The sequence below is a fragment of the Xenopus laevis genome, chromosome 6L (assembly GCF_017654675.1).
Source record: "Xenopus laevis strain J_2021 chromosome 6L, Xenopus_laevis_v10.1, whole genome shotgun sequence".
NCBI classification, from domain to species: Eukaryota; Metazoa; Chordata; class Amphibia; order Anura; family Pipidae; genus Xenopus; species Xenopus laevis.
Window position 1 is genome coordinate 146,093,590 of NC_054381.1, and position 15,425 is coordinate 146,109,014.

The 15,425-nt window shown below is 31.7% G+C and overlaps 1 protein-coding gene across 1 annotated transcript in view; it reads right to left on the minus strand.

Annotated features, from left to right (window-relative positions):
- LOC108718600 (CUB and sushi domain-containing protein 3) overlaps positions 1 to 15,425 on the minus strand; it is a 696,593-nt gene that overhangs the window by 383,995 nt on the left and 297,173 nt on the right. Inside the window, exon 6 of the mRNA XM_041566615.1 lies at positions 14,369 to 14,481. Coding sequence (XP_041422549.1) covers positions 14,369 to 14,481 — 113 coding nt within the window. The remainder of the gene's footprint in view (positions 1 to 14,368; positions 14,482 to 15,425) is intronic.

Below are 15,425 nucleotides of genomic sequence, written 5' to 3' on the forward strand. Positions count from 1 at the left end.
GCCAATAGATTTTGTAAATAAATAAATAAATATATATATATATATATATATATATATATATATATATATATATATATATATATATATATATATATTGATTAAACTCTCTTTCGATAAAGAACCCTTATAACCAGAAATCCATATGTACATGTGTATATGAGAATAAATATACACATTTACATAAATATATCCTTGGTCAACATCCTCTCCCATTGTCTTATACAGAATCTCGATAGATCTGAGATGGTGGATTTTTGAAATCTGTCTTTTTGTAGCATCACGGTATAATACATTTCTAAAAAATCAAGTTTTTTTTCCTCTAAAAATTAACATTTTCTGAAAACCTCAGATTTTTCAAGATTTCACAGCACGACCTTTAAGAAATAACCCCCTTACTGTTATAGGAAAATTGTGATTGCAATTGTTACTGCAAAATCTCAGAAGGCTACACTTAACAATTTTTTACCTCAGTGTTTCGCAATTTATTAATTATAAATAAAAACATTTAAATGAAAATTATGCCAAGTAAAACCTGCCATGATGCCTTAAAATTCAATGAAAAGAGGAGATTCATAATTCAAGCAGGATAATAATTGTATGTTGTTTGCACCATTCAGTTATTTATTAATTTCTTGAAAATTAATATAAAAATATTAATCACAGCATTTTCAATTACTTTTTTTTTAACTTCAGACTTCTATTTATTAATATTGGCAAATATCTGTGTAAAAAACAAATATGAATTGCAGAAAAAGTCACAAATGCAATTGTTTTAAATAGTCTGGATTTTTTAATCCAAATTAGGATACCCTCCCCATTAGATAAATATGCTCCTTGGTTAGTTATAAGTAAATGTACATACTTTAAAGCCTCTCTTTTCTTGCCCAACATCGGGTGAGTGCCAAATTCTCATAAACTATTTTTACAGATATATCAACTATTATAAATTACTGTTAAGCCTAAATCTCACCCTTACTGGCATTGAAGTATATCTGAAACAGCTAATATGCATTCACCGTAAATTACCTTTTGATTGAGCTATAATTCATTTATTTTTCTCTCAATCTCACTCAATGTCTGACACATATATAAAAATTACTATTGGTATAAAGATTACACTGGAGAGATTTGTGCATCTGGTACATGTCACACATGGCTCGTCATTCATTTTTCACATGTGGAAAAATGGTATGGCTGTGTGTGCCAGATGTACAATACATGGAGAAAACAACAATACATAGGGTTATTTTACCTTGAACATAATAATATTAATTGTTTGCAAGAGCATGGAGGAACAATTGTATATAATTATTGTTTCTTTTTTTATATCTTTGGGGGGCCAGTTATTGATTTAGGAAAAACAAAAGCATTCTTGTTTTGCACTGTTTTTCACTTTGGAAATATAAAAAGTACAACATTTGTATGAGAGGCTTAAAGAGAAAGTTGGACTACACAAGGGCAGTAACCTACAGCAACAAATCAGGGATCAGTTTTGTTTAGTCATCTGTAACAATGAAAGTTAAAAACTAGTTGGTTGCCAGGGTTACTGCCAGGCACATTATTCCCAAGTGTTGATAAACAAGCCTCCTTGTATATTATTGTTGTGTGCCTTTTTACAAATTAGTAATTTTATTTTAAAAAAATAGTTTGCAAACTGTACTATACTCTATATAAAAGAGAAACTATCTTCTATACGAGTGGTTCCATACTGTGCACTCTACTCATTCTAATTAGAATAATTGTAAAAGCCACTTCAGATGACAAAGTTTACATAATATCTTGATTTATTTGTTGCCGGCATCGGAATTGTCGTCGTGTCTGAATTGTCGATGGCATCAAAAAAACTTTTAACTTTGAAATGTGGACATTTGCTGTGAGGATTAAATAGAAGGAAACCAGCAGATGACTCTTTTATACAATAAATAGTTTTAATGCCATCAATTGCATCACAAAGTTAATGCCTGCACACAACATATATGTACACTATAATTATGTCACTGGAATAAAAGTTCTGCCCCTATTCGTTGCCATGAAAACAGAATTTGAAAAGGACCATCTCACAAGGGCTAAGTCTCAAACTTCTTAAATCAAATTGTACACCTGCAAAAAAGTACTATATATATATATATATATATATATATATATATATATATATATATATATATATATATATATATATAGGCAGTGATTCAACGGCACTCACCACTCCAAAGTTAAGGCTGGGTGCTAACCAGAGTATAATAACAAATTGGCAGTCATGAAAGCACTCACAGCAGTTTTCTTCAATACTTTCAATACAATTCTTTCAACTAAGTATTGAAGAAAACTGCTGTGAGTGCTTTCATGACTGCCAATTTATATATATATATATATATATATATATATATATATATATATATATATATATGGGCAATATTTTGTCCTTTATTAAATATGTACTGATATTACTTACATAGGAGTATTGAATAACCCTCACTTTTCAGTTAAACTATATTTAGGGGCAGATTTACAAAGCTCGAGTGAAGGATTCGAATTAAAAAAACTTCGAATTTCGAAGTGTTTTTTGGGCTACTTCGACCATCGAATGGGCTACTTCGACCTTCGACTACTACTTCGACTTCGAATCGAACGATTCGAATTAAAAATCGTTCGACTATTCGACCATTCGATAGTCGAAGTACTGTCTCTTTAAGAAAAACTTCGACCCCCTACTTCGGCAGCTAAAAGCTACAGAAGTCAATGTTAGCCTATGGGGAAGGTCCCCATAGGCTTGCCTGTGATTTTTTGATCGAAGGATATTCCTTCGATCGTTGTATTAAAATCCTTCGAATCGTTTGATTCGAAGGATTTAATCGTTCGATCGAACGAATAATCCTTCGATCGTTCGATTGCAGGATTTGCGCTAAATCGTTCGACTTCGATATTCGAAGTCGAACGATTTTAGTTCCTAGTCGAATATCGAGGGTTAATTAACCCTCGATATTCGACCCTTCTTACATCTGCCCCTTAAAGTAGACTGCAAATATCACAGTGCCCAGTCAATGTAAAAAATATTAACTATATTTATAAAATAAATTGTACTACTAAAAAATAGAAAAGAGAATATAATACTGACAACAGGAAATGTCTTCAGTTTGGGGTTTTGCTGAATACCGAATCTCAATGCAGAATCACAAACTAAATCCAAATCCTAGTTAGTAATTCAAATTGCTGAATTCCTGGAGGAAAAAACTTGCCAACTTTTGTAGTCAAATTGTCTAAAATTACATGACATTTAAAATATATAAGTAAAACAACACTAAGGGGGTTATTTACTAAACTCCGAATGCAAAAATCACAAAAAATTTGTGATTTGTTGATATAAAATAAGACTTTTAAAAAATCATGAATTTTTTCGGAATTTATTAAACCCTGAGGATGGAAAAGTCAGAATCTGAAAATTCAGCATCTTAGACACTCGGTTTCGTGCAAAACCCCAAAATATTTGGAGTTTTTTGGTAAATAGTCCGAAAAAAATCATGAAAATCAGATGAAAAAATTGTGAAAACATATCTTGGAAAACAAAGTTGGAAAGCACTATACACTGAGAAACAGCTAACCCCATGTAGTCCAAGGCATTTCAAATTAATAGAACCTTTTTCATGTTCTGTGCTATTTTTTACTTCATAATTTCTGATTAAGTCCACCTTGCATACAATGAAACAGTCTGAATTTCCTTTTCTGTTTACCTGGGATTCTGTGAGTGCTCAACATTTTTTTTTATTAGTGATAAAGACTGCATTAAGGGAAGACATTAATATCAAAGTTATTACTGATTATTATTATTATAATTATTATTATTAACATGTATTTATATAGTGCCAACATATTTTGTAGCACTGTACTGATGACTTGATATACACAATCATTCTGAGTTATGAAACCAAACCAGTTTTCATGAATTGTTTCTCAAGCTCCAAAATATCAAAGTTTATTACACTTCCTTTCCAAGAATAACTATGCTTGTCTCTAATACAGCTAAAGATTATTAATGCAATTTGACAACTTTTACATTGATAGTAAAGTAGAAATAAAACCTGCCGAATTGCTGTTTTATCCTATGGTGGACCTCCTAGAACCTTTTAGAGTCAATTCGAAAAAATTTGATTCGGACTTAATCGAATGCGCTAATACTTTGATTCGTACGATTTGAAATTAGGCCGAATTAGGACCTATTTGATTGAAAACTGACCTATTCGGACAAAAAAAAAACCTTTGACTTAATTTCGGTTGGTCTTTTTGAATTTATATTTCGATGTTTTTCAAATTTGAAATTCGACCCTTGATAAATATGCCCTACTTAAAGTGAATATGTTTTTTAAAGTTTAAAACCAGGTTAAATATTTTTCATCTAACAATGAGCTATGTATTTACAATGTAAATTAAATATTATATTCAGAAACATATAAATAATGATTATTCTCATTTAATAAATATGAAGATAATTCATATTTACATAAAAGCTGTTAATATTTTTTACTTTATATAAGAATTTGGATCTGTTTGTTGTTGCTGCCACTTTTCATTTAACATACAATCTATTATCTCTCTATAAGTATTGCAGTATTTCCCATAGAAGTCAGGGCTCAAATGATTAATCTTAGATTATTTTAGACATATTTATCTTTCAGTGCAGAGCACGGAGATTTCAACTGACTCTCAGCTACTAATTACTGGCTAATTTATATAAGTAAAACAAAATGTATCTGAACTAATGAGAGTAGGGATTAAAATACCAGATCTAGAGGTTTATGATATTTTTTGCATTAGGTAGTAGTGATTTAAGCAAGTTTATAGCCCAATATTTATGCTACGTTATTACAACAAACATTATGGGGCAAATTTACTAACCAGCGAAAATTTACCAGCGACGGCTTTGCAGCCATCGCAACACTTCGCCAAGCGAAAATTCGCTCAAACAATGCTAATTTACTAAAATGGGAAGTTTTGTGCTAGGCGTCGGACGCTGGCTAATTTTCACTAGCATTACTTCGGCAATGTGAGCAAATCAAAGAGAAGAAGCGCTAGCGTTTAAATCTGCATATCGCAACTTTGTTACAGGACTTCGTTCAGGCTAATTTGCATAGGGCGGGAAATTTCAATTGAATGAATGTCTGTATGTTCCACTGATAACTACACATGTCCAGGGAATGTAAATAATGCCGATACAGTTGTTTTAATGCCTTACACATGATCCCACTTTAAAATAATGTTCCATATGTTAAGAAAATGTATGAGGGAAACCGGGTACCCAAATACATTTTTATGCCTTTTGCAGCATACCCTGAAAAACTGAAAAGTCGCCAGGGGTTTTTTGGAATTTTCTCCACTCAAAAATTATGATGTTAGTAACTGTCAAATAAAGAATGTTCTATGTACTCCAATGCACTTCGCCTAGTCTGAGCTGGCGAAGGCAAGTCTGGCAAAAGAGGTAACGTTCAGTAAAATCCGCATATTACTGAATTTGTGGAGTAATGTCCATTTGCCAAAGCGAAAAGTCACCAGGCGTTAGAGGGCGATTCTGCGCTAGTGTTTATCTCTAGCGGATTGTAGTCTGTGCCCGTAAATTTGCGAAGTGGCCAAAAGTGGTAACGCTGGAGAATTGTCACCAGCGTTAGTCACTTTGCCCTTTAGTAAATTTACCTCTATATTTTGGCATACACTGAATTTATTTGTTTTAAATCCTGAAAGACCCTGGCTATACATTAATATCACTGAAGAGTACAGGTAAGGGATCCGTTATCTGGAAGCTCATTAACCAGAAAGCTACAAATTATGGGAAGGTCATCACCCATACTTTTGCACCTTGTACTTGATCCCAACTAAGATATAATGAATCTTTCTTGGAGGCAAAACAATCCTATTGGGTTTAATTAATATTTCAAGATATGGAGGTCTAAGATACGGAAAGGCCCCAGATCCTGAGCATTTTGGATAACCAGTCACATACCTGTATTAAATTTTAGATTATTTAAAACAGAAGAAAACTAAACAGAGATAATCATTTCACATTACAAATTAAAAGCATGCCATGTGATTGTAGCAACAGCAAAAACAGCTATGTATAATTAGTTGACATTTTACAGAATAGAAGATAAGAGGTGAGAAACAGAAAAACAAATGCACAAGGGGTGATATATGAATGGGCTTAACGTTCAGTGAACTAAAGCAATACAGTTTAAACAGTAGTAGAACAATTACATATGTTAACAGCCCTTTGGCTACCCCTTGGTTAAAGCTCTTTAGTTACTGTCATTCTATGAGCAGCACAGCACATTTGCTGAATCAGTCCAAAAATACTTGGAAAGTGGTGATCTAAAATTAGGATTCATCTCACCCCCGTGTTCATGGCGCAGATCTCGGACAAAACTCGGACAGCAGTATTGAATGCAAAATTCAGGCTTTATTTCATACACACAGGTGAAAGATTGAGCGGTGGGTATGCACGCTGACTAGTCAGCGTGCATACCCACTGCTCAATCTTTCACCTGTGTGTATGAAATAAAGCCTGAATTTTGCATTCAATACTGCTGTCCGAGTTTTGTCCGAGATCTGCGCCATGAACACGGGGGTGAGATGAATCTAGCAGTTGAATACCGGCACAAAGTAACCGGCATCCCATGAAGGCTGCGACTGGACGGACACAGTTATTCCGGGTGAGCTCCGATGCGAACCGCATCTCTTTTCCTTATTTATATCTAAAATTAGGAATTTATACATTCAGAAGTTAACTCATCTGCTGCAGGAAATCTTTGGGGAAATTGGTTAAATGATGATTTATGATCAAATTTTGTATTACTTTTCAAGAAAAAAATGAGAATGATACAATTGTGTATTCTCAAGTAAAATAAATTCCTTTACTTATTTTTTAAATAATTTGTTTTAGTTAGACCTCAATAGTAATAATCTACAAGATTCAAACAAAAATACAATTACTGAACAAGTTTAGTGCATAGTGTGAATAGTAACTAAATTCTCATTAAATACAGCCTAACCCCTTCAAATACATACAACACATATAATGCTTTTAAAGCCTGGTTACAGTACATACCTACTATATCATTTACCCAGTGTCGGACTGGCCCACTGGTATACCAGGAAAACTACCAGTGGGCACAGGTGTCAGTGGGCCCTTTTGCTTCTAACCCTTTAGCCTATTTCTTGGTCATTCCCTATTTCTTTAAAGGAAAAAATGCTTAATAATGGAAGAGAATAGTAAGTAGATATAAAAGACTAGGAGAATAAAGAGGTTGAGTGAGGAAAGAAGGAATAATAGTTTGGAAAGTGGGCCCACTATCTAAGGATTTCTGGTGGGTCCATGGCATCCCAGTCCAACACTGCTCCTACCACATACATTATTCCTGATTGACAATATACGTATGAGCTCTAAAGCCCATAAAACTGAAATACGTGCATAAAAGTGTCTCTGTGACCATCTTGCTCTGCTTAAAGTCATCTCCCTAAAGTGTGCTTACTGGGTGTCATAGACAAACTAACCCCCCACAATCACAAATGGAGACTTTATCATACTACTATATTTTGCAAAAAAAACTATCATATTACACTAGTTACAACCTAAGCCCCCTCATTTTCTTACTGGCTAGACTTAACAAACCATATGCTTCCATTAATCAAACATATAAAGCATGTGGGACCTCAACTATATTTAAAGAGTTATGGGACACTGGCTTGCTGTTTTCCCATTAGCTGATGAAAACAATGTGGAACAGCGCCACAAATTGGTTTAAATTAAAATGCCTTTATTGCACTCTCTTAGGGCATTACAGCAACGTTTCAGGCCATGTGGTTATTGGAGAACATTCACTAATAAGAGAAGATAATTGATTGTCATGCTGACTACTTTCTTCCATACCAACTAGCTGTGGACATGTAATGATTTAAGATGTATTCCAAATAGAAAAGTATGTAATAAAGCACCTACTGTACCTGGATTAATGTAATGGACAATGATACTGTAACCTGTGACATTTTTTGTACTGCCAACCAATAAATTCTTTTAAAAAAAACGAATTCAAAAATAGAAATCATTATCTGAGATTTACAGTGTACATTGTATAGTGAAGAGGTTATCTATGAGGGTATGAATTTTTATGCTGACATTTGCTACTTTATATTTATCAATTTGTTTTTACTACTCATGCTCTCCCATGACACCATAATCCCCATTCACATATGCTGCATAGTGGCTGAAACTGACACTATAGAACCCAGAAATTACTGCCATGGCTGAAACTGACACTATAGAACCCAGAAATTACTGCCACATAGGTTGTCATAGTAATGCTAGGGTTCCTGCAGCTAAAAACTATTTGCTCACTTACTTTTACTTAAACATTAAAGTTGCTTCATGTTTCATAATTTTGGATTAAATACAGTGTGTGTTAACTGTGCTATGTAATATGATAAGATATATTTTAAGATAAATAAGCAAAAAGGTATTTAAATATAGTCTCAGATGACACAGAATATGTTATAAATTTACAATATCTCATCCTTTGTTATCACTTAGCTGATAGTGCTATTAATTTTGTTGAAAGGATATAACAAATTCAAGCCTGGAAGTGCCATGTATAAATTCTTTTTATTACAAAAATAAAAAGTTTCAATACTGGTGTGAGTCCAATAAGCTCAGATTTTCACAATTTTTTCATGAAATTTCCCCAAAATCTCAGAATTTGTTTTTTTTTGGAGTTTTCACCCGAAAGCTCTGAAGAATCAAAAAGATTTCAGGCAATTTCGGGTATTCGGAGCTTAGTAAATAACCCCTGTAGTGTTCAATAAACAGTTTTGCGTATTATTGAAGTTTATCACTACCTCTTTCTTTATGACTATTTGCTTCATTGGACAGAAGTTTTTGTGATAAAACTGATTGTTGAATCATCTACTACGATTGGAGTTGCATAATGTATTATTATGGCCAATTTACATTGATTCAACTGATCTGCATTATTTGGAGTTGCATTTCTGGATGATAGCCAAAAGTCATTAGTCATCTTGTTTTGTTCCCTGAAAAAACTCTGAACTCTCTATATAAGGATAATGTATATGAAAAAATGTAAGTAGCATACTGTAATTTATGTAAAATAAATGATAATTACAGGCAATTTCAACCATTATCCTTGCATATTATTGTCTGCCAAAATAGTTATGCTATTTATGTTGTGTTTACTGCACCTAAAGAGACAATGCAATTTTCTCCCAAAAATCACAAATGCATATGGATCTAAAACGTGCTCCTAACTATGGCTTTCACCATTTCAAATAAAATTTGGCTAATAAGGAACACATTAAATACAGAGATTAACAGCTTTTTACTCAGATCTTCCCACCTGTACAGAATTATTCATCAACTTTGCAGAAAGTATTACGTTTTCCTGACATAAATTAAATACATATATTAATTAATTAAATGATAAATTAATAAAGTATACAAATAATCAAAACTACATTATCTACCTGGCTTTTACATAGATATGGGATTTATATATTTTGTAAGTATTATACAAGTATGAGACTTGTTATCCAGAATACAAAGGACATGGGGTTTTCTGGATAAGGGATATTTCTTTGATTTGGTTCTTCGTACCTTGGGGGGTTATTTATCAAGGTCTGAATTTACCTCAATATCGGCTGCTACAAACTCTGATCTAACCCGCTCGGGTTTTTAACACCTATTTATTATTACATTTTCCCGAAAATTTGTTTGCGGGAAAAGCTCAGATTTTGGCAATTTTTTTGTGAATTTTCCCCAAAATCTCTCAATTTTCTGAAAACATCATGAAATTGCCCGAAACCCCCGACACAACCAAAAATCAATGGGACTGTTCCCATTAACTTGTATGCAACCTCGACAGGTTTGAGATGCTGTCTTTTTATATTCAGACTTTATAGCCCTCGGGGTTTAATAAATTCTGAAAAATTTGTGATTTTTTTAAAAGTCAGATTTTATTTAAAAAAAATCACAAATTTTTCGGATTTCAGAGAATTTCGGGTATTCGGAGCTTAATAAATAACCCCCTTAGTCTACTTAAAAATTATTTAAATATTTAATAAAACCAATAGGATTACTTTGCATACAATAAGGATGAATTATAACTTTGTGGAGATCATGTACATGGTATGGTTTTATTATTACAGATAAAAAGGGAATTATTTTTAAAAAAGTTGAGGTATTTCATTATAATCTAGTATATTGGAAGATGCTTTCCCATAATTCAGAGCTTTTTTTATAACAGGTTTACATATAGGGGATCCAATAACTGTACCCTACTGCAATTTAATAATGACACTGGCCACATTTATTCATTAAATGAATTTTACATTTTAAAAATGGGTTACTGTGACGTGTCCAGAAAGGCTGTAGTAATTTACAATGAATTTTGGTGAATTTTTGCCATTTTGTGAATTTTAGTGAAGCAAAATGGATCATATTAGCCATCACTCCTGCTACTTTGTTGCTATAGGTGATCTACAGAAACATTTATTACATCACCCCTTATGTGTGTTTACTTTTGTCAAATATTTTTACTGGAAACCTGTACAATATTATTATAGCATAATAAATATGAAGTGACAGAACAGTAGATTTGACATTTTATATTAAAAAAAAAATTAAATTTTGTCTAAGCTGTACCACTTTAATTAAGCTGTAAATGCCATATTATTGCAGTCAGACAATAAATATATTCACTAATTCCAGTCTGAGCCCAAAACAACTTTTATTTTCATAATTCAAATGTGTTAATTCCAACAAGACAAATACAAAAGACGTGGAATTCCCACTTTATTGAATGTACTATTTTTCTATTTTTCATTTTTGTGTAGTTTTTGAAAATACTTATTAGTTATGCATACTTCTACAATATGCTATAATACTTCAGTATTATAAAATTATTATAAGATGCTACAATGTTTTGATTTTGTTTACCAGAAATGTAAATAAAATCATTCAGACATTTTGCTATAATTGTAAGAGATGGAAAAGTTTTGTATTACAGACCAGTTTATTTTAGTCCTTAATGCAGATGTTAAAGTAACAAAAAACCTTACTTATATAAGGTAAACAAAATTTTTGATTCATGCAATAATGCTACATATAGAGCAATTAGCAAATGTGCAAGTAATGGAAATACCTTTTTTACAACAGCTGCAAAGGAAGAATAAAAGTAATTGTACATGATGTGTATAGTAAAAAATTATAGAAATTCGGTTTAATTGAAATTATTATCCCCTGTCTAAATATTCTAAACTTAAACTTAAAATAGGTATTTGTCGTAAAATTTTAGTGTGTATTGTTTATTAAATCAAAATATATGTCACAGTGATCTTCAAGAAATGTAAAAAAAAAACATTTTAGTCATTTTAAAAATATTTAACTCCATTTTTTTACAAATATTTTTAGACACATAGGGGCATATTTATCAAGGGTCAAATTTTGAATTGAAAAAACTTAGAAATTCTAATTCAAAAAGACCAACCAAAATTAAGTCGTTAAGTGTTTTTGGGTTGAATAGGTCCATTTCCAATCAAATAGGTCCATATTCAGCTGAATTCAAATTGCATGAATTAACAGAATAGCGTATTCGATCGAATTAGATTCAAAGTATTTCCACCAATTGACTCCAAATAGGTTATAGAAGGTCCCCTATAGTCTAAAACAGCAATTCAGCAGGTTTTAGATGGCAAATGGTCGAAGTCGGATTTTTAAAGAGACACTACATGATACATTTTGATATTCTAATTTTCTAATTTTTTTGCAAATTCGAATCGAAATTGGACTATTCCCTAGTCAAAGTGCACCAAAATAACTCGAAATTCTAATTATTTCAATTCGAAAATTCACCTAGACCTTTGATAAATCTGCCAGATAATCACACAAATTATAAAATAAATGTATTCAGCTGGGAATTTTTCCATTCAGAAACAATGGTTTTGATATAGAAACCTTTTACACAGCTCTAATTATGTCCGGCTTCATTTCATTAATGGTAGTAAATAATTTAATAAAAATAAACAATGTTGATTCCTTTTTGCTAATATTGTTTAAAGTTTGTGTACCTTATTGTGAAATTGTGTAATGGATATGGACTTTGGCACAATATGTTTGCATATATTATATAAAAATATTGCATATCCTCTTTGGTGTAGTAACTATTGGTTAAACTGTTTTAAAACTGTTGGAGGTATCAGCATGGTGGCAACCAGGAAACAAAAAAAAATTCCATTATAGATTCTGTTTCTCAGAGGAATATCCATAATATGTTAGATTAAGTCGCTAATGCAGTAAAATTTATTCAATGGTTTGGGACTCAAAATTCAACTGCTGTTTAGAGTGTCTCCCCATGATTCATTTTATTACTGTGAAGGTTACTTCTGCAACAGACAATAGTAATTCAAATGAGTTAAATAATTATTTCTGTATCTAGAATCCTGCATTGGTACCATTCAAATATGAAAAACCTGCTCTAAGATGATCAGGTTGTCCTTTCTAATTGTATTTTGAGTGTCTGTTAATCCTAACCTAAACTGTCGGTTTGTAACTTTGTTAAATATAAATACTGGACAAAGTATAAAATATAAGACGTTAAATTCATATGAAAGCTGGGCATGGTAAATTATGCTTTTTTTGTAGCTGTTTGTTTTGAATGTATAAAGAAATTTTAATTACTAATTAACTAAATATAAACATATTTGTAACATATTTGTATGTGGCTCTCACATACACATTGAGGGTTATTTACTAAACTCCGAATGCAAAAATCACACAAAAAATAGTGATTTTTTTATACAAATTTTTTGGAATTTATTAAACCCAGAGGATGGAAAAAGTCGGAATCTGAAAATCCGGCATCTCAGACCTGTTGAGGTTGCATATAAGTCAATGGGAGAAGTCTCAATTACTTTTTTATGTGCACTTGGTTTTGTGCAATACCCCAACATTTTTGGAGTTTTCAGGCAAAAAAAATTGTGAAAATCTTAATTTTCTTTTCCGCAAAGCAAATTTTCGGGAAAATATAATAATAAATAAGTGTAAAAAGCACGAGCGGAGTCAGAATTTGTAGCAGAAAATATTGAGATAAATTCGGACTTTGATAAATAACCCCCATTCTGTGTGAATGAATTATCAATCAGAGAACAATGCTGATAAATTAGCCAGAATAAGTTGATAGACTAAAGTATTGAATAAGTAAGCATTACAATTATTTTAAAAATAACCCTACTGGACCGGGAATTCTGTACAGAATTAGACAACAGTTTTCAGGTTATAGCTGATTGCATGTTAAAAAGTATTGAAATCTTTTGGGGGCTGTGTTCAGTGAGGATAGAAGTAAAACAGAACAGCATTGTAGTTTGATAAGTATATACAGTAAATTGGAAGAATTATTATTTAGAGTCAGAATGATATCCACTTTTGTATTTCAGTGTGTAATGTTTGCAATACTGTAGCTTTGTGATACTGTACATAGAGATTTTGCACTTAAAATCCATTCAAGTAAAATAAAAACATTTTCTGTACTGGTTTATGGCTATTTGATCTATACCATATGTTACCATGCAAACAAAAGCATGGGATTGTTCAGACTAGACTAGAAACAGAATCGATGGTATGCACTACAGCCTTTGTATGTGAGCACTATAGATTCTATTTTTATGGTTAATGGAATCTCAATGTCAATAGTTATTGTCTACAGCTACCTAGCAATAACTATGATCACTTCATAGTTGTATAATTTTTGTTGGCTCCAAAATGTATATGACAACCTACAAAAAATGTCAATGTAAATAACATGACTAACAGTCCACATGTACTTGACTTTGGAAAATCAGCAACCAATGACTACAGTAGGATTTTTAACAAAGTGGTAATTATTTATAGATTTAACTAGGTCATTGTCTTAGGATGTGCCTAATACCAAATGTTTCACATACATCAGCAAAATACTTGCAAAATCCCAATTTATAATATAAAGTTTATCTTGCAAGTCTGTGAATTTCAAAGAAAATATATAAATTTATAATATTGCCCTTTGCACTCAAAAGCCAAATATTGCTAAGATATTGGTTACAGCTAACCCCTTCCCAGTAAATGAAATGTTGGACACCTGTCATAGGTTAAACTGTTTTCCGCAGTCTATTAACTCCGTAAATCTGAATTGACAAAGTTACTATGAATACATGATGTTATGACCTATAAGCCATTATTCCTAAAATCTTCATTTTTATAAAAACAAAATCAATTGTAAAAATTTTAAATTTGTATATATATAGCTATTGACCAATCGAATGGAAATCTAGTGTTACCACATACCTTGATATTGTGCACTGAATCCTCTATATCGGTGGTTGTTATCTGTTGCAAAGTGTAACCTTAACCAATTTTTGTTGCTGATTACTGGAGGGGGCACATTCATTCCGGACAGCCTAGACAGTAAGAGAAAAATAAATAATGAATTGATTAATAAATAATGTTTTGTTAAAATATTATAATAATTTGTTAATGTTAACACAATCAACAATAACATTTTATTATTTTTACTATACTTTTTACAACAGTGAATTTTTTTTTAAAATTGATCCAATTAAGAAAATATATTTAATAGTATATCATCATTATATAATATATCAACTATTGAAAAAATAACTCTGTTTTTATAATTCAGTGCTAAATATATAAACTTTCAATAAAATGTGATATTTTTAATGTTCAGTTGAATAGATTGTTACACCTCCTAAACCTTCACATCTCTGTTAGATAAATGACACTAGGGGGCAGGTTTTTCAAAGAGGTGAATTTTCGAATGAAAAAAATTTGAATTTCAAGCTATTTTTTGTGTACTTCGACTAGGGAATAGTCCAAATTCAATTAGAATTCGAATATTGAAATTTACTGTTTCTTTAAAAATTCGACTTCGACCATTCACCATCTAAAACCTGCCGAATTGCTGATTTAGCCTATGGGTAACCTATATGGAGTCAATTGGTGGACTTTGGAAAAACTTTGAATCAAATTCGATTGAATGCGCTATTCCTTTGATTCGTATGATTCGAATTCCACCTAATGCATAACTATTCGATCGAAAATGGACCTATTCGACAAAAAAAAAAGTTGACTTAATTCCGGTTGGTCTTTTTGAATTAGAATTTAGAATTCTTTTCAATTCGAAATTCGACCCTTGATAAATATGCCCTACAGGGTGTTCAAACTGCTGTTGCTCCCAGGGAGAATGAAATTGAGTATCCTTCCATTTGTGCATCAACTTAATTTTGCAATGAATGCACAAGCTGTCAGAAAGAACAAGAAAGTAGAAACTCATTGTGAAATATTAATCAATTGAGAATAAAATTTCTATTTTTATATGAAAAGC